The sequence below is a fragment of the Staurois parvus genome, unplaced genomic scaffold (assembly GCF_062004578.1).
Source record: "Staurois parvus isolate SC_StPar_1 unplaced genomic scaffold, SC_StPar_1.0 ptg000242l, whole genome shotgun sequence".
Taxonomy (NCBI): domain Eukaryota; kingdom Metazoa; phylum Chordata; class Amphibia; order Anura; family Ranidae; genus Staurois; species Staurois parvus.
Window position 1 is genome coordinate 1,233,527 of NW_028318038.1, and position 21,264 is coordinate 1,254,790.

A 21,264-nucleotide genomic window follows, 5' to 3' on the forward strand; every position below is an offset into this window, starting at 1 on the left:
GGTGCTGTCGGGGTGGAGGTGATGGAGGGGCGGGGATGCTGTCAGGGTGGAGGTGATGGAGGGCTGGGGGTAGGGGGTGCTGTCAGGGTGGAGGTGATGGGGGGGTGCTGTCAGGGTGGAGGTGATGGAGGGGCGGGGGTGGGGGGTGTTGTCAGGGTGGAGGTGATGGAGGGCTGGGGGTGGGGGGTGCTGTCAGGGGGTGGAGGTGATGGGGGAGGGGGGGTGCTGTCAGGGTGGAGGTGATGGGGGGGGTGCTGTCAGGGTGGAGGTGATGGGGGGGTGGGCTGTCTGGGTGGTGGTGATGGGGGGTGGGCTGTCAGGGTGGAGGTGATGAACGGGGTGGGGGGTGCTTTCGTACAGGTAATGGACGTTCCCTCTGTGGGATGTGACCAGTCCCCAGCCCGGGAGCGGCACGGAGTGGAGAGAGGTCTGCGCTCCTCCAGCCGGGGATTAGGTGTCCGCATTCTCCGCCATACAAAGGATCGGGGAGGCGGGCCGCTCGTGCGGGGGGGGGGTGTCAGCATCCAGGAGAAGGTCAGAAGGCGGAGAGAGCTGGGGCAGCACGGCCACATCCACAGCACAGCCTGCCATGGGGGCTCCGTGATCCCGGCCATGGAGAAGAAGAGTGCGGACGATGACTGCGAGGACTCGGGAGCGGAGACCGGGGGGTGAGTCGTCTTCTCTCTTCATTCACTCGGCTCGGCTGCACCTCCCCCCCCAAGTATGTGCACAGCGAATGCCCAACTTTTCTGTACAGGGCTGTTCCAAGTGAGGACAGGTCCTCTTAGATCGGAGAGAACTCTGCTGTCCCAGTACTCGGACTCCTGTGTCAGAAATCAGGGTTGTGGTTGTGCTCCCATCCCTCATTTCCAGGGACAGACTTGTCCTGATACTGTATGTCCCTGGAATTGTCCTGTTTTATCCGCTGCAACCTGGAATCCAGTATTGACTTTATACGTGTTTACAATATTACTGGATAATATAGTTCAGTGATTACACCGAGGATGTTATAATAATAATACATTAATTCAGCCTTATGGAATCAGCAGAAAAAGCCCGATGCTCTATCCCCTCTGCACCTTTATTATTTTTATTTTTTTTGTATTGTTTTTCATGCATTTGTTATTCATTTATTTATCATTAATTATCTTAATTTTTTTTATGTATTCTTATTTTATTTACAATTGATTGTTTACAATATGCTTGTGATTACATAGATGATATAATAATAATAAATTACTTGTGGAGGAGTTACAGCAGAAAACGTCCAATACTCCATCCCCCTTGCACCTCTTCTTTTTATTTTTTCTTTATTAACTTTATTTTTCTTCTATTCTTTATTTTTTAACAACTATTTTTATTTCTTTATTTTTTTAAAAAAAAATTATTTATTGTTATTTATAGTTATTTATTTACAATATGCTGGATGTTATAGTTCAGAGATTACAAACAGGATGTAATAATAATAATAATAATAATAATCAGAAGAAGAAGAAATTAGTCCCGTATGAAGGATACATAGAAGAGTGACAGCAGAAAGCCCAATGCTCCATCTCCTCTGCACCTATTTTATTTTAATTTTTTTCTTTATTTACTTTATTTTTCTTCATTTTTTATTTTTGTCTCTGACTGTGTTGCTGGGGGATTCAAATGTCTTTCCTGCAACCAGTGGTCCTTTATATGCCCGCTTACATTGGTGGTCAGTTTGGAAGTGCCCTCTTACATTGGTGGTCAGTGTAGAAATGTCCCTTTACATTGGTGGTCAGTGTAGAAATGTCCCTTTACATTGGCGGTCAGTGTAGAAATGTCCCTTTACATTGGCGGTCAGTGTAGAAATGTCCCTTTACACTGGTGGTCAGTGTAGAAATGTCCCTTTACATTGGTGGTCAGTGTAGAAATGTCCCTTTACATTGGTGGTCAGTGTAGAAATGTCCCTTTACACTGGTGGTCAGTGTAGAAATGTCCCTTTACATTGGTGGTCAGTGTAGAAATGTCCCTTTACACTGGTGGTCAGTGTAGAAATGTCCCTTTACATTGGTGGTCAGTGTAGAAATGTCCCTTTACATTGGCGGTCAGGGTAGAAGTGTCCCTCTACATTTACGATCAGTGTAGAAGTGTCCCTTTACATTTACTATCAGTGTAGAAGTGTCCCTTTACATTTACTATCAGTGTAGAAGTGTCCCCTTAAATTGATCATAAGTGTAGATGTGCCCCCTTACATTGGTGGTCAGTTTAGAAAGGCCCCTTACATTTGTGGTCTTTGTAGACATGCCCCCTAAGTTGGTGGTCAATGTAGAAGTGTTCCCTTACATTGGTGATCAGTTTAGAAGTGCCACCTTACATTATTGGTCAGTGTAGACTTACTCCCCTACATTGATGGTCAATGTTGAGGTGTCCCCTTACATTGGTGGTTAGTGGGAATTTGCAGTCCTACATTGGTGGTCAATGCAGGTGGGAGATCAATTCAACCTTGATCATTGCTCAAGGAACTCATAACAACCTCAGGGGGATATCTAGTTGAGAAAAAAACTGCTGTAATAGGTGTTCACATTTCTTTGGTGTTAGTATCACAATCATTAGTATGTTATGTACCAAATGGATTCCTTATATAAAATAAATTGGGATTTTTTTTAAACTGTACATTGCCACATTACCCCCTTTTTTTTAAACAAACTGTATCAACAAATTGAGACATCCAAAAGTTTTATTTAAAAAAATGTCAGAATATGCAAAATAATCGTTTTACTGTCATTTTCACTATGGTTCTTTTTGTATTTATCTCAAAGAGTAAAAAGGAGTCTGTCAGTATAGATGATTCATGCCCAAGTCCTGAGAATAGAGTGTGGAGGCTTTTCCGGTTCTTGTCTTTGGAATGGGGTCTGTATATACAGTATATATATATATATATATATATATATATATATATATATAATATGTGCAGCGCTTTAAACACACAATCTGTTTACTAGTAAAGGTGAAGTAATAAATATGATAAATATATGTTAGGTCACTTTGTATAATCAAAGTTATATTTAGAGAAAATAAAGTGCAAAAGTGCAATAAAGTGAATCAAGTAATGTCTGTAATACAATATAGTATTGAATATCAATCAACAAATATCGTGCCAGAGTTGGTCTTGGCAGCATGATGGGAAGTTGAGCGCAGCTACTTTTCCCAGGACAAGGGACACCCTCCCCATCTCTTTCCGGATGAAGCAGTAGGATTAACCCCTTGGCTGCCTCGTCACCTCCAGATGTGACAGGTTAAAACAGATGCCTATTAATGTTTCCTCTCTGGTGAGTGTACATCCGTCCAAGGTGGTGGATTCCCTTCATGAATAATTACATGCATGCACTTTGCACCTGGCAACAGTGCATTTGATCTATATAAGGACAATTATCGATTGATATTTGTTGATTGATATTCAATACTATATTGTATTACGGACATTACTTGATTCACTTTATTGCACTTTTGCACTGTTTGGCACTTTATTTTCTCTAAATATACCTTTGATTATACAAAGTGACCTAGCATATATTTATCATATTAATTACTTCACCTTTACTAGTAAACAGATTGTGCGTTTATAGCGTTGCACTTTTATATATATATGTTTGCGTTGGGATTGTTGCCTACACCTTGAGTGCTAGCAGCTACTTTATATTTATTCTCATTTAGCGCTCACTTTCATATTTTTGAGATATATATATATTCTTTAGATTATGGTTATCCCTTCCCATTGTATGATTGTAAAATTGTAATGTAATTGGGAATGGTGGACAGTTTACTGAAGGCTAGGCAGTCTGGGGAATTGTTAAAGAACCCGGTTGGTTAAGGATATTCATTTTGAAGTAAATGATACCCATTTTCAGTTCTTTCTCTTTGAAAGCAGACCTTCACTCTCCACCCACTTTCCATAAAAATACAACTTCCTTTCACATAATTGCAGAATCTTTTTTTTTTAAAAGCTGCCCCTACTTGTGGTATTCTCGCCTAGACAGGAATGATATACCCCAGCAAGCAGAAGCTTTGAGGCAATCTAGTGCACATTACGCATGGTGAATGGCATGTCATCAGTAGGCCAGCAGAGACAGTCAGCTCCCCATGATGTAAGCAAAGCAGATGGTGGCATGGGACCCAGGGAGCAGTGGTGGAGCAGTGGATTACAGCAGGACAACACTTAATTTGCTGAACGTATAAGTATGTGTTTTGAGGGTAACCCAGGAAACAAAGTAAGAGGGGATTAAACAAAATAACACAGGAGGGTGAAGTTCTTCTTTAACTACAATTCTATAGAATTAGCACCTCTGTGTAGTCAGTAACACTTGGGAAAGGTGATTGTTAGAACATACATAGAAAATAGACAGTGATCCAAGTAAGAGCACACAGTTGTGGTTTGGACACCTATTAGCTCAGTTGTGTAACTTGACATGATGGCTCCTGTGAGATTGGTTTCAGGATTTAAAGTTGAACTTCCCCCCAAAAGGAAGTTCCACTTGTTTGTATCCTCCCCCCTTTCACTGCCACATTCTGCACTTTTTTTGGGGGGGAGAAGGAACTTCTCGGCCTTTTGGCTAAGATCAAGTGTAGTATCAGTTTCCAGGAGGGAAAATGTCGGTGCCTCTTGTTGAGTGGGGGCGCTAGTTAGTATCCCTCCAGATGTAATTAGGCATGGAGCTGTGGGCGGGTTCCTTTTCCTCCTGGGTTGATTCTGGTCCCACAGGCTTGTCTCCAGTGATGGCAGGGCTCTCTCTAAGCTCGAATGCCTTCCTGGTAGGAATAAGAGCTGCATTGGTCTGGCTGAGGGCTGGGCTGTGAAAGAAGCGCATGGTGTATGTGCCCTTGGAGTGGCAGTCCATGGGTGCTGAAATTCTAACGGTGAGGGAGCTCACTTTGAGTTTTAGGCACCATGATCACTACACCAGTCCTGCTTTTTTTTGCACCTGCCTCTAGGGCCGGGCCTTTTGGCCAGGACCAGAGGAATTTTTTTTTTCCTGGCAGAACGTCCCACCATAGTATTGCACTATGGCACCAAACACTTGTCCACTTCCCCTTTTCCTTTTTTTTTCTATGTTGGTCACTTGCACGTTGCACAGCACTGTACACACTTTATCACTTTTCCGATTAGTAGGGTGTAGGTCCTCAGGCCTGCCCTGAAAGGCTTGGGTGGGGGAGGCATGTGGCCTTTTGGTCAGGTTCTCCCCCACCCATGGGGTCTCCCTTTGGGGGAGCCCCACTAAGTACTTTGGTGGCCTTGCTTCAGCATGCCTCCTGAAGAGAGGGATCCGCCTGGTTTCGGTCAGGTGGACCAGTGAGTACCTTAGTCCCTGTCAGGAGCCTTGCGCCCCTGGGGATCAGGGCTAGGGTCCTTTCTCTTCGGAGGGACAGACGTACACCCTGTGTACTTTTTTGTGTGTTTCACTTTTGTGTGCTCACTTTTTTTTGCAGTGGGTGCTAGTTTTGTGAGTATGAATAATAAGATACGGTATCCTAATCTATATTAGCTACACCCTTAAGCACACAAAGGTCTAACTTTCACCCAAGTAAATAAATATATGAAAAACTGTAAAAGTGCTCAACATGAATCCTTACAGAATCCAACACAAATTATTAAATAAATAAATAGATAAATAAAAGTGGAAGTCCATACAGTCCCAACCCAATCCCAACAAGTTTTGTGAGTATGTTCACTACACCACAGGACATAAAAAAAAGTATGTGTTTTAAGGGTAACCCAAGAAACAAAGTAAGAGGGGAGTAAACAAAATAACACAGGAGGGTGAAGTTCCTCTTTAACTACAGTTCTATAGAATTAGCACCTCTGTGAAAATAATCAGTAACACTTGGGAAAGGTGATTGTTGGAATATACATAGAAAATAGACAATGAGCCAAATAAGGGCAAACAGTGGTAGTTTTGACACCTCGTAGCTCAGTTGTGTAACTTGGCATGATGGCTCCTATGAGATTGGTCACAAGAATTAAAGCTGAACTTCACCCAAAAAGGGAAGTTCCACTTGTTTGTATCCTCCCCCCCTCCACTGCCACATTTGGCACTTTTTGGGGGGAGGGGGGATCAGGTATCTGGTTATGGCAGGTACCCACTCCCACTTCTGTTCAGATGCGCTGTGGCAATCTGAGCTGCAGGTTTGGCCCCCTCCTTACCCCTCAGCCTTCTGGGACACATCACATGCACATGTGCAGTAGGAAGCCTTGTGACTTCACAGCCGGTTTCCCTTAGTTAAGATACTGGCCCCTGCATCTGAAGCCGACTGAAGAATCAGCTTGGGTGAGGACATTGCTGGATCCCTAGACAGGTGTGTCCTTAAATTAAAAGTCAGCAGCTACAGGATTTGTAGCTGCTGACTCTTTAATTTTAGAGGGGAGCCTGGTGCTCTGCTTTAAAAAATGTATTCTTTATTATGACGAGTTATCAGGGGTGTGGACATTTTTAAAAAAAACTACTTGTCCAGGGACTAAATCGGTGCCCCAATCTACTTGTCCCTCATAGCAGTCTACTTGTCCTGATAAAAAAATAATAATTTTTGAGCAAAACCATATTTAAATCGAAGGTGATTTTAGGAATGTCTGGGGCTTTTAAAAACAAAAGGGGCTTTATGGTGACTTAAACGTTTCATATTTTTATTATTGAGCTGTTTATCTCCTCCTCACCTCCCTGCCTGTCTCCAGCACTGCACCCAGGGACTAGCAGGGAGCAGAGAGACCTTGCAGTGTAATCAGCATCGATTGGATGCTCCTTAGGAAAGGGGAGTGTCGGGCTTATCCTTTATCCCTTTCGCTGCCAGAGCCGCTTTTGCTATTTTTTGCACACATGTAATAAATCATTTTAGGCCTGAAGATTATACAAAACTTCCAAACATTATATATTTTCTAAAATCAGAGACTCTAGAGAATAAAATAGCGGTAGATCCAATTTGTTACGTCACACACTATTACCACAAAGGTCTAGGAAATGCAAAATGTAAGTAAAAAATACACTTAAGTTAATTTTAGAGCATAAAAAAGCAATAAATTACATACTTTTTGGTAAAATGTAAATAGATACCCAACATGTCAAAGCTTAAATTTGCGTGCACTCTTGAAATTGCGAGAAACTTTAGTACCCTATATTTTCTATAAGCAATGATTTTAAAGCCCCTTCTAGGTCTTCAGTTTAGAATTATGGAGGAGGTCTGGTGCTAGAATTATTGTTCTCATTCTGGCATCTGCGGCGATATGTAACATGTGTATTGCAGTCAACGTTTTCATGCGTAGGCGCCATAGCGCATGCTTTTATGTTTGTACGTATGTGAATGTGAGGATGGGGGGGGCCTCAAAAAACATTTTTGGGGGGGTTATGTGTTTGGATATAACTCTTTTAACTAATTTTTTACTATTAACTTTTTTCTCTCACCACATAGGGGACAAAAAGTCCCCCATGTAATGACTTTTAGTGACGTTCACTTTATTGAGACATCCAGGGTCTAAAAGACCCTGGATGTCTCCCCTGTACTCCTCTGGATGTAATGCAGTCGCACTGCATTACACTCTTTCCCGACCTTGATGGCTGGGTAATCTGACATCGGGGACCCGGAAGTGACATCACAACATATTCTATTTCAGTTTTCTATTTTCAATTTTAATTTTCTATTTTCTCTTTGCAGGGATTTTAGCAAACTTTGTTGCAGAATACTACCTTTTGTTAATCTGAAAAAATAACAGTTTGTTCGCCTGTGTCCATGTGCAGAGTGAATCTGTATGGGAGTGATTTTATAATTATCAGTCAGTTGCTGATCTTGCAGGGATCTAATGAGTAAAGTGGAACGGTCTGCATCCCTTTACACAAGATTTTCCTTTAAGAGTAGCTTCCTTAACTGGGCCAGTTTCTTCACCGGTCTTTGGTCCCTGGTACCCTCATCTTAACTGTAGGTAGCCGGCTGTGATTTCTTGTGGCTTCCCAGCCAGCTGCCCAGTGCGCATGTGCAGCTCTGCACTCTGTGAATGGTCCCTCAGCCTTCTGGGATATGTACCAAAAAGCTGCTGCAGGGAGGGGGGGGGGGGGGGTGGAGGAGAACTTTTACTCAGATGGCCTAGGCGATCTGAGTGGAAATGGGAGCAGGTACCTGTGAAAACCAGGTACACCCCCCTCCCCCCCCCCCCAAAAAAAAACATGCCAGATATGATAGGGAAGGGAAGAAGAAGGAATAATGGAACTTCCCCTTTTTGGGTGAAGTTCTGCTTTTATGTTGTGCATGCCACTTCTGACAGTATTCCTTGCGAATATAATGGTGCAAGGAGTTTAATACCTTGGATTGTGTTTAATAAATGTATATCTCAAAAGTAGTCCCTGTGACTAGTGTAGCATTGCTTTTTCAGAATATTGCATAGTCACTGAATTCCTTCCTTCCAAATACAGTGAATGGTTGGTTATGTAGTATTTTGTGAATTTTTTACTATATTGTTTTGCTCTTAGTGATGTACATTGTTTTTATTTGACTGTTAGGGCAAGTCAGGTATTGTTAATCTCTCGCCAACTGTCAGTTGTCACATTGCTGTGGTAACCGTGGGGCTTTCATGATCTTTCCAGAGCTTTGAATTCCCTGCTGTAAAATTCCCTTTGTGACTTATGCTCAGGCTGAACGCATGAATCTAAAGATTCTACAAACGTAATAGGACACGTTTAAAGTGGAACTATGGCCAAATTAAACACAAAGACATACATAACGTGGTCTGTTACTAGTAATAATAAAGCAGTTTTTGTGTTTATGCAATATCACTGAAGAATGAATAGCGTTGTCACCCTAATAAAGGAAGTGGAAAAATATCAGATATACTGGATGCTGTAACAGGTAATAGCATATGGCCCTGTACACAACTAGCACTTGGATGTGCGTATGTTTGCGTACAGCTTCTGCACATTTTAAACCTGTCATTAATTTCGAAAGGCTGCCGACTATACACAACAACTGCAGCTTTTAACAAGTGCTACTTGCGTTGCGCTTTGTGAATGGTTCCACAGCCTTCTGGGCCCTGTCACATGTCTCAGAAGGTTGTGGGCAGGGAGGGGGAGAGAAGTTTTGGTGGATCCGTCGAGGCAATCTGACCGAAATGGGAGTGGGCACCTGTTGATCCAGCTGTGAAGGTCCTTGTTCAGACATTTTCTGTTGCATCCTGACAACACTCTATTCCTGTCTCCCAATTGTGCTGCTGTGTTGTCACCTTGTAACATGAGTGGGCTTCTAGAGAATACAAGTGGCTGTTTCACCCACATTATGGATACATTGTCCACTGTAGTCCCCCAAACCCACTCTGAGAAATGCGATTAAGCCATCACTGGAGCAAATACACATAACAGGAATTGGCTGCACAGAGGATCAGAAGTATTTTATTTAAAAACAAAACCAAAAGACCACTTTACTGTTTCGATGGTCCATAACATTAGCCCTCCCTTATGTAAGATGAACCCCATGTTTGCATACTGCTCACCGAGCTGAGGACCGATCCTTCCTACAACAAATGATACCAGTGTGAAAGTCCTAGTGCAGGAATGTACTGCTTCGCTTCTCAGTGTTGTGTTACTGTTATGTCATCAGAAACCCATGTTCTCAGACTCTGATATCTCTTGCAGCATGTCTGCAGTCTCTGAGTATCTCTTGTAGCAAGCCTATAGTCATTGACCATCCCCTGTAGCATGTCTGCAGTCTCTGAGTATCTCTTGTAGCAAGCCTATAGTCATTGACCATCCCCTGTAGCATGTCTGCAGTCTCTAACATCTCTTGTAGCAAGCCTGTAGTCATTGACCATCCCCTGTAGTATGTCTGCAGTCTCTGAGTATCTCTTGTAGCAAGCCTGTAGTCATTGACCATCCCCTGTAGCATGTCTGCAGTCTCTAACATCTCTTGTAGCAAGCCTGTAGTCATTGACCATCCCCTGTAGTATGTCTGCAGTCTCTGAGTTTCTCTTGTAGCAAGCCTGTAGTCATTGACCATCCCCTGTAGCATGTGCGCAGTCTCTGACTATCTCTTGTAACAGGCCCATAGTCATTGACTATATCGGCAGAATTTCTGCAGTCTCTAACTCTTATAGCAAGCCCACAAGCTTTAACCATCTCCTGTAGCATGCCGGCAATCTCTGTCTCTTGTTGCAAGCTTGCAGTCTTTGCCCATCTCTTGCTGCATGTCTGTAGTCTCTGACTATCTCTTGCAGCAATCCCAGTTATTGACCATTTCTGGCAGCATGTCTGCACTCTCTGACTATCTCTTGTGGTGAGCCCGTAGACATGGACCATCACCAGCAGCACATACAGTATGGATTGTCTGACTGTTTCTTGTGATGAGCCCGTAGACATGGACCATCTCCAGCAGCACGTCTGCACTCTCTGACTATCTCTTGTGGTGAGCCTGTAGACACTGACCATCTCCAGCAGCACATCTGCACTCTCTGTCTCTTGTGATGAGCCCTTAGACATTGACCATCTCCAGCATCATGCCTGCACTCTCGGTCTCTTGTGATGAGCCCGTAGACATTGACCATCTCCAGCATCATGCCTGCACTCTCTGTCTCTTGTGGTGAGCTCGTAGACATTGACCATCTCCTGCAGCACGTCTGCGCTCTCTGAATGTCTTTTATGGCAAGCCCATAATCTTTGACTATCTGGACAGCACAGTGGCTAAATGGTTAGCACTCCCACCTGGCAGTACGAGGGTCATTGATTCAAATCCCAACCACAGCACCTCCTGCTTGGAGTTTGCATGTTCTTCCTGTGCCTGTGTGGGTTTCCTCCAGGTACTCTGGTTTCCTCCTACACTCCAAAGACATGCAGGTAGGTTAATTAGATCCTGTCTAAATTGGCCCTAGTATGTGTATGAATGGAAGTTAGGGACCTTCGATTGTACACCCCTTGAGGGTTAGGGACCGATGAGAATGAACAATATATATTTAAAGCACTGCATAAATTGACAGCGCTATGTAACCTGAAATAAATAAATAAATAAATCTCCTGTTAGATGCCTGCAGTCTCTATCTTTTGTGGCAAGTCCAAAGCCTTTGATCATCTCCTGTTAGATGTCCACACTCTCTGACTATCTCTTTTGGCAAGCCCATAGTCTCAGATTCCAGCTGTGGCTCCATGCACAATGGGTGTTTTGATAATGCTGGTAACGTTAGCTGTGTAAAGTCACATTAAAAACGTGCGTTTTTCAGCTTTTTTAGCTTTTAGCGGTGTTTTGCCGCATTTGTGGTGTTTTTCTGCATTTGTTTTTTAGCATTTTTTTTTGTCAACAAAACGTCCAAAAATGCCGATAGCCTCGTTTTACTGCATTGTGCCACGTTTTTCAGCGTTAGAGTGTTTTTACAGCTGAAACAGTGCTGCGCTAAAATAAATGTGAATAAGTAAATAAATAATGCAAAAATACAAAAAAAACCCCAGTGCACAAAGGGGTTAAACTATTATAAAGTGCAACACGTGCATTCCCTATGGGAATATTAAATGTGTAAAGGTGATCAGTGTCCTGCCAACACTCAAAAAATCCAAAAAAATCAAATAATTACTCTACAGTGATACATATAAAATTGAACAATGAAAATACAGCAAATGAAATGTCCATGAAAGTGCTCAAAACACAATATTCATGTAAGCGCTGCTAGGTGTCCACTCCGTGCAAATCCTTTAGTGGCCGAAGTGCCCCCTCACCTCCTTAAATCGACCCTACAGGGTCAGTTCGCTCTGAGACTTAAAACCCCTCTGATTGGCAACAGGATCCTGTCCAAATCCACTCCCACATCCTCCAATCCTTATATGTACCACTCTGTCAGCAGCATCCCCTCCGGATCATATGTAAACAAAGAACCTCCATAGTGTAAAACCGCATTTTATTTGGGTGAAAACAGTAAAGAAAAAATGCGCACTCATATGCTCTTTCTCCTTTAACACAGCTCTTTACCTCATGCTATAGATGTATTGCATGGGTATTGATACAGGGATTTCATATATGGCCCCCACGCCGGAAGTGACGTCACCACGCACCCGGAAATGCCTGCTTGCGTACCGACGCGTTGCATCTTGCTAGACACGTGACTTCCTCAGACCTCGTGACTTCCTCAGAGTGGTACATATAAGGATCGGAGGATGTGGGAGTGGATTTGGACAGGATCCTGTTGCCAATCAGAGGGGTTTTAAGTCTCAGAGCGAGCTGACCCTGTAGGGTCTATTTAAGGAGGTGAGGGGACACTTAGGCCACTAAAGGATTTGCACGGAGTGGACACCTAGCAGCACTTGTATGAATATTGTGTTTTGAGCACTTTCATGGACATTTCATTTGCTGTATTTGTCATTGTTCAATTTTATATGTATCACGGTAGAGTGATTATTTGATTTTTTTGGATTTTTTGAGTGTTGGTAGGACACTGATCACCTTTACACATTTAATATTCCCATAGGGAATGCACGTGTTGCACTTTATAATAGTTTAACCCCTTTGTGCACTGGTTTTTTTTTTGTATTTTTGCATTATTTATTTATTTACCTATTCACATTTATTTTAGCGCTGCACTGTTTATACATATTTATACACTTTACTCACATTGGTAAGAGGTTAGTATCAGCAGCTTGAGTGGTAGGACCCCATTTTAGCGCAGGAGGTTTTTTCTGACATTTCCTTAACAGCTAAAAAACTCCTCTAGAAACCCACTAGTTCTGGGTTTTTTCCAGCCAAAAAGCGTCCCTGTCAAAAAACGTTGATTACAGTCTATGTGTGCATGGACACATAGGATAACATGCTGGGGGGTTTACTGGCTGCAGAAAAAAACGTCAAAAGCCAAAAACAGCCGCTGTAAAAACGTCCAGTGTGCATGAGGACTAATACGGTGGAAAACAGAGAAACTCCCTGTAGTAGAGTGTATGAGACCTGCATTGCTCCTGTATCATTGCTCTGGTTTCACTGAACTACAATGAATTTAGACATTTGGAGCAATGTAGCCCAGACTCTGGGGAGGGGAGCTCATATACTGGTCATGGCAGAATCACTCACTCCAGCATTACCTGAAACCCTCCAGAATATACCGTAGCTCAAACTATTTGTTTGTATTAGCATAGATACACTGTAATGTGGGAATGCATGAGTTTATTGTAGGATGCTCAGGCTCTGGGCTTCATAGTATAGGATGGCGGGGTGACATTCTTAAGACTCCATTGTTGGACATACTTGACGTAAGCCTGGGAGGCACCGGAGTGAGACATTCTGCAATGTGATATGTTTGCCAGCACACCTTCTTCTTTGAAAGGATTGTTTATTGTACCATGGAGAAATCACAAGTGCAGTATGATGTTTGGGAAGTAGGGCTTCATGACCAAGAAATGTGACTTTTGCCTTGATAAAGAAACCCTTGCACTACATTGTTTACAATTAAAGGCCACTTTCACACTGACAGGCCGATCAGGTTCGCCTGTCAGTTTTTCAGGCGGACCCAATAGGACCATTCATAGACCTCTATGGACCGGCGGGTGTCAATGGACAAGTGTCTGCTGACACCCGCCGGCATCCGTTCCTGTACACCAAAAACAGACGGATGGGGATCCGTTTCCCCATCTGTCTGGTGGATCAGATTGGATGGCAGTCGGATGGAAACGGCAGGCAGTCCGTTTCCATCTGATCGCCCCATAGAAGACAGCGAGCAGTGTCTGTATCCGCTCTGCAGCAGCGGAGTGGACACAGACCTGTCATCTGCCTGCTCAGCAGGGATCAGTGGAGAGATCCCCAGCTGAGCAGGGGGATCCGCTGACAGATCTGCCTCGTATGAAAGGGGCCAAAATGAGTGTAACCTGTAAATGTATTCATGTTTTATATACCGTATTTTCCGGCGTATAAGACGACTGGGCTTATAAGACGACCCCCTACTTTTCCTGGTAAAATATTTGGGCTATACTCACCGTATAAGACTACCCCATGTCACTGCCCCCCAAAATGTCACTATCCTCCCCATGTCAGGCCCCCCATGTCACTGCTCTCCTCATGTCACTGTCCTCTCCATGTCAGGCCCCCCATGTCACTGCCCCCCCTCATGTCACTGTCTTCTCCATGTCAGTGCCCCCCCTCATGTCACTGTCCTCTCCATGTCAGTGCCTCCCCTCGTGTCACTGTCCTCCCCATGTCACTGCCCCCCCCCCAATGTCACTGTCCTCCCCATGTCACTGACCCCCCCACATGTCACTGTCCTCCACATGTCACTGACCCCCCCCTGCACATGTCACGGCCCCCACATGTCACTTCCCCCCCACATTTCACTGTCCTCTCCATGTCAGACCCCCCATGTCACTGCCCCCCCTCATGTCATTGTCTTTTCCATGTCAGTGCCCCCCCTCATGTCAATGTCCTCTCCATGTCACCATGTCAGTACCTCCCCTTGTGTCACTGTCCTCCCCATGTCACTGCCCCCCCCCAATGTCACTGTCCTCCCCATGTCACTGACCCCCCCACATGTCACTGTCCTCCACATGTCACTAACCCCCCCCCCCCGCACATGTCACGGCCTCCCCATGTCACTTCCCCCCACATTTCACTGTCCTCTCCATGTCAGGCCCCCCTCATGTCACTGTCCTCTCCATGTCAGTGCCTCCCCTCGTGTCACTGTCCTCCCCATGTCACTGCCCCGCCCAAAGTCACTTTCCTCCCCATGTCACTGACCCCCCCATATGTCACTGTCCTCCACATGTCACTGACCCCCCCCCCCGCACATGTCACGGCCCCCACATGTCACTTCCCCCCCACATTTCACTGTCCTCTCCATGTCAGACCCCCCATGTCACTGCCCCCCCTCATGTCATTGTCTTTTCCATGTCAGTGCCCCCCCTCATGTCAATGTCCTCTCCAAGTCGGTGCCTCCCCTCGTGTCACTGTCCTCCCCATGTCACTGCCCCCCCCAATGTCACTGTCCTCCCCATGTCACTGACCCCCCCCCACATGTCACTGTCCTCCATATGTCACTGACCCCCCCCCCGCACATGTCATGGCCTCCCCATGTCACTTCCCCCCACATTTCACTGTCCTCTCCATGTCAGGCCCCCCATGTCAGTGCCCCCCCTCATGTCACTGTCTTCTCCATGTCAGTGCCCCCCCTCATGTCACTGTCCTCTTCATGTCACTGCCTCCCCTCGTGTCACTGTCCTCCCCATGTCACTGCCCCCCCCAATGTCACTGTCCTCCCCATGTCACTGACCCTCCCACATGTCACTGTCCTCCACATGTCACGGCCCCCCCATGTCACTTCCCCCCCACATTTCACTTACCTCCCCATGTCAGGCCCCCCCACATATCACTGTCCTCCCCATGTCAATCCCCCCCTCCCCACATGTCACTGCCCTCCCATGTCAGTCCCCCCCCTCATGTCACTGGCTCTCCACATGTCACTGTCCTCCGCATGTCATGCCCCCCATATGTCACTGCCCCCCCACATGTTATGGCCACCCATGTCACTGACCCCCCCACATGTTAGTGTCCTCCCCATGTCACGCCCCCATGTCACTGTACTACCCATGTCACTGTCCTCCCTATGTCACAATCCCCTCCCATGTAACTGTCCTCTCTCTGATCGATGATGCTCCCCAATACGCATCTTTGATCCATCTTGCTGGAGCATTGGCGGCGGCTAGTGATCCGCGGGATCAGAGGTGTGTTTAAGTGTGATCAAGCGGTGCAGCAGAAAAGGGGTTACCTGTGTCAGCTCGATGCTAATGTTGTTGATCGGCGATCGGCTTCTTATGCCTAAAACTGTGACATGCACAGTTGCTTCAAGGGGGACAGATCTTCACGGGAGACAGATCTTGCCGCTACACCGGTAAGTTTCAGCACGCCGTATACCGGCTTAAAAGATGACACCCGGCGTATAAGACGACCCCCAACTTTTGAGAAGATTTTCATGGGTTAAAAAGTCGTCTTATACGCTGAAAATATAATATCTATTTTTTATTATGTTATGCATGATGCCTTACTGTGCCCCTCTGCACAAATACTTGTTGATCCTTCCAGTGAAGCCCAGTTAATGCAGCTTCCTGTGATGTGGCAACAATGCTGCACTGCTCCAGGATTCAGAGCAGAGTTGCCACTCTGATGTAGCCTGTATCCGTTTGCACTACAATGGAATGAGAAAACGTTGCGGGGGTGTGGCTATTAGCATTGTCACTGCTCATTCACAAGCCTGGAGCTTTTCATTCACAGCACTACCTCTGGTGCCAAAACCCTCCCTGTGAGCTGCAGTGTCTGGGAGGGGGGACATGTGAGACACAAATGAAGGAGGGTTTGGCTCAGTTAGGAAAGGTAAAGACGAAATAGGCTGAAATTGGAAAATTAATAAAATATTTAATAAAAAAAATAAAGCTGAACACAGTCACAACTATTGGCAGTGCGCTCCCAGCTCTTTTCTCCGCAAAGCGGTGACCCCATGAAGAGCTTCACAGATAATCAATGACAGATAAGATACTGTATATGGCCTTCCAGTCATATAGAGAAATTCCCGGAATATGCATAAAATCGCAAAGTACCTAATGAGATCTGCGGTTACACATCATGGGATATACGCTGCATTGATTAAAGGACTCAGGTCCTTTTTGGGAGTGGGTTGTTGTCCAGGGGGCTGGCATGTTTTGGAGGGCGATCCCCTCTTCCTCAGAGCCAGATTGGCTCAAAAGATTGGCTCTGGGGAGGGGGTCGCCCCTCGAGGCACGTCGGCTCTTAGGCGACCTATTCCCAAAGGGGACTTAAAGGGGACGAGGTCGTTCTTATTCATTGTTTGATCGATATGACATTTATTCCATGTCTTTTGTGAGTATACACCTGTGTTTTATTTGAATAATGGTATCGATGAGGTAATGTGGAAAAAAAAAGAAAGGTAAAGAAAGTTTCTTGTTTACTCTGTGAAGTTTGTGCATTGCATAATAACTGGATTCGATACTTGTTCAGACTATTATGCAGGAGCTTTTATTTGTCCTTTAAGCAAGCAGTTTTTCTGTTTTCAATCATTTTTATTGATTTTTCAAAAGAAGCATAGAAAATTACAGGACACAAAACCAACAGTAGTATTAGCGTATAAATCCATCACAGGCCGGAAATACAGTTGGAACTAGAAAAAGAGAGCACCCCAGAGTTATTACGGGTGAGCTACACAAAATGTATACCTGATATCATAGAACTGTCTTCCATGACTGTAAATTTATCAGTAATGCAATGGGCAGCAATGGGCAACATAGCAGCAGAAACCAATAGACAGGAGACATGTTAGGAAAATTAAGTAAGCTGGTGGGGGCAACTGACCATAAAGCCAGGCCTCAATCAGGGCCGCTGCTCACAATGATTACCAATAGTAGACATACCTAAAGAGAAGGTATCCATTCAACAAACAGAAGTATCAAGAGCACTACACAGTATGCAGCGTTGTTGGTAAGAGAGTCAGAAAAATATTTTTTTAAAAAGGGTAGTCGGGGGGAGAAGAAAAAAAAGGAGGGAGGAGGGAGAGAAAAGGTGAAAGGAAGAGAGAGAAATAAAAAAGGAAGAAAGAAGAGTCTTGTCCATCCAGAATCCCTCCATCAACAACGTATCCAACTGCCATTAAACATCTGGAACCTGTAAATAAGAAAGCCAGGGCTTCCAAATCTTGTTGAAAAATTAAGCAAATAGCTTTTATTAAATTTTTTGCAAAATGTTTTTTTACCTAGAAATCCTACATTGACAATACTTCCTATTAGGCCCCTTTCACACTATCGGACCCATAGACTCCATAGCCCTCTATGGAGCGGCGGGTGTTAGCGGACATGTGTCCACTGACACCCGCCAGCATCCGATCCAATCCTATACAGTAAAAACAGGCAGATGGGGATCCATTCCCCATCCATCCGGCGGATTGGATAGGATAACAGTCGGGTGGAAATGGAAAGGGCGGTACCGGACTGCCCCATAGAAAACAGCGGGCTGTGTCTGTATCTGCTCTGCAGCAGCTGAGCAAGGGGATCCGCTGACGGGTCAGCCCTGTCTGAAAGGGGCCTTACAGTCTGACAATGCTAAGCAACTTCCTTACAATTAGCAGCAGTGTTGTCAGACTGCCATGTGCTCTCCATCCATTGGCCGTTAGGCTGTCTATCAGTTCTACCAGATAGCAGACTGAAAGCACTTGTATCTCAGTCTGATCATGCTGCTGCTAATTCTTCAATAGCCACAAAGAGTATAAATCCACTTTGTGTACACCAAGTGCTTTTGCAAACCTAGTTAGTATCTTGCAGAACAGCGGTGACATCATCATTGTGCTGTACATGATTTGTACAGAAAGCAGAGCTGTAGGAGGGGCCCTGCAGTTCCACCCACTACAGGCAACTAGCAGAAAAATTCAGGAGGGGGCGGAGACAAGACCAGTCACCCTGCACAAGTAGAGGGAGCAGCAATGACTAGTCATTATTACAGGAAGATCCTCCACAGAGGCAGAGGACACAGGACAAAGGACTACTGCACAGATTTGGAAGAAATATACATAACACGCCAAGATCCAAGTAAGAATGCACATTCCTCTTATATTTTGAAATTATTTGCTTTCCTGTAAGCTCAGCGTTCAACCTGAGCTTGAGGAATTAGCAAAAATCTACCCTTAAAGTGCCCCTCCCACCACCCACCACTGCAAGGGGTTTTCTGTTTATTAAGGCAGTTTTAAACCTCAGACATGAAATATGAATAAGGCATATCCTTCTACAGTGTGTACTTGTCTCAATTAAGAGCACTAAATGTCATTTATGTGTGCTGCTTCGTTCCTCTGCTGTCTGCATGATTCACTTCTGACAAGTTTTCCTGACACCAAGAGAAAAATGGTGACAGGGTAGGGACCTTCATCAGATTGACAGCCTCAGCTCTATTCCTGTAAGCTGTGTTGGGGGGAGGGGGGTCTCTTTACTCCAATCAATTCTCAGTGCTCTCCTTACTGAGCCCTGCAGAGTGTAATTTCAGCTCTCTGCCCCCTATTTCTGAACTTTGAGACAAGCTTATAAATTCAGCACTTTGAACAGATATAGACAAGAGAAGACTGCAGATAAACAGGTACAACTTATTTGGGAGGATTTGTTGCTTTTCTGTATCACCTGAGGCCAGTCACTTCACTGGGTATATGTAAGGATTTACAACCATTTGAAGTCTGGGGGTGCCAGAATAGGGTGTAATACTTACCTTATACCCAGCTCTGGCAAACTCCCTCAATCTATGCAGCTAGTCCTGCACTGCCTCCATTCTAAGGTGCTTCTCCTGTGTTCGCACTCCAGTCTCCTTCATGTAGGGTTAACAGCCCTGCATTACGCATGATGATACAGAGACTGCGCTCATAGCTCTGGCTTTGGGGAGAGAAAGGAGAGCACTGGAGCCAACCAGAGCTGGGTAAGGTAAGTAACACATCATCTTTCACTCCCCCCTAGACTGAACGCACGTTTAACCCTTGCAGTGTGAGGGGGGGGGGGATACTGTACATTTTGGCCAATTCCCAAGGATTGGTTAGCCCTGGTTCACACTGAATGTGGCTTTGAAATTGCGCCACTGCAGCTGAAGTAGCACAATTTCAAAGCCTGCTGCCAGTGCATTCTCACGTGTGGCTTGCCAATGTCTGTGCGACTTCATGCACAGATGTCAATGCAAATTGTGCAGAAAATCGAAATGGAACTTTTTTTCAAAATCGGAGTTGCACCGATTTGAACAGTTTCATGAGCACAGATAGGGTGCGAATTGGCATGTCAAATCCCATTGGTGTGAACGAGGGCTTGATAAAGTTTTTTTTCTGAAACATTGAGGCTGGTAGTGTTGATTTCCTTCAGGAAATCCTAGTTGCCTGGCTATAATGGCAAACTTTTAGCCTCAATCATTTTTGAGTTACTGGCCTTGAACAAGTATACAGATTAGGAAAATCAGAGTCAGAAGTTTATATTTGAATACTTGTTCTGGATTACTGACTCCCAAACCAGAGGACCAGCATGATAGCCAGATGGTGAAGAATTCTACAATAACAGCTGCTGTTTTACTTGTGAAAAAAGGTTTCCTTTAAGAAGGTTATGGTATCCTTCACGGTGGTTTGGCAACTGACTTTCGGTTGCTTTTGGTCCACCATACCATAATTTGACTGGTAATACTTCTCTCTACCTTTATCTCTTACATTGTAAGCTCCCAGGATCAGGGCCCTCCTATCCCTCTTGTATTGAACTGTATTGTTGCTTTATTGTCTCCCGTTATATTGTAAAGCGCTGAGCAAACTGTTGGCACAATATGAATCCTGAATAATAATAATAATTATAAGGTCTCATGTACACAGAAAATGTATTTAATTCTCCTAGAAGCCAGCAGAGTTTTTGTCTGACGTTTGTAAAAGTTTCGAAAGCTTTTACAAGCTTTTAGGAGCTTTTACAGTCATCTAGCTCTTGGGCGGTAATTCATTTCATTACCAGAATAAATAATTTACTCTGGTAATTGAAATGAATTAATGCTCAAGCACCAGTGTTTAGACGTGTTTAGCAGCTTCTAGCAGCTTTTAATAGCTTCAAGCGTCTTTTGTGCCCAAAGGCCACTTTCACATGGGGCAGACCCATCAGCAGATCCACTTGCTCAGCAGGGGTTCTCTCTGCTGATCCCCGCTGAGCAAGCAGATGACAGGTCTGTGTCTGCTCCTCTGCTGCAGAGCGGACACAGACACAGCCCGCTGTCCTCTATGGGCATTCGCATGGAAACTGACCTGCCCGTTTCCATCCAACTGCCATCCCATCTGATCTGACAGATGGAAGGGGAACGGATCCCCATCCGTCTCTTTTTGGCAGATTGGATTGGATGTCTCTATAGAGGAGAATAGAGGTTCCGATTGGGTCTGCCGGAAAAACGGGCAGTTGGACACGATCGGAGCGTCCGTGTGAAAGGGGCCAAACTCTGCTGCTCCTGGATGCACTGGCAGTGAGTTTTTTTTCATGCCTCTAAAAGCTCCTGCCACTAAACGCTACCAAAAGCCTATGTGTGCAAGGACACCTAAGCTAACATAGAGGGGCATTTAGAGGCAGAAAAAAACCTGTCAGATGCCCCTAGAAGCAGCTGTAAAATGTTCTGCCTAAATAAGGTCTCTTGCACATGGTACTGATGTTTGAGCTTTTTTGGATGAAATTGCAGGCATTTTTTGCTAATATTTGCGCATATTTATGTGCGTATTTGTGCGCATATGTGCATTTGCGTGCACAGTATAATCTTGGGGAAAATTCATTATTATTTTTATTA

At 44.7% G+C, this 21,264-nt stretch overlaps 1 protein-coding gene across 1 annotated transcript in view; it reads left to right on the top strand.

Annotated features, from left to right (window-relative positions):
• The first annotated feature begins 460 nt into the window (after positions 1-460).
• The window catches only part of FAM124A (family with sequence similarity 124 member A), a 103,674-nt gene continuing 82,870 nt past the window's right edge, over positions 461-21,264 (top strand). Inside the window, exon 1 of the mRNA XM_089680356.1 lies at positions 461-668. Within this exon, the coding sequence (XP_089536482.1) occupies positions 613-668 (56 nt within the window). The 5' untranslated portion in view covers positions 461-612. The remainder of the gene's footprint in view (positions 669-21,264) is intronic.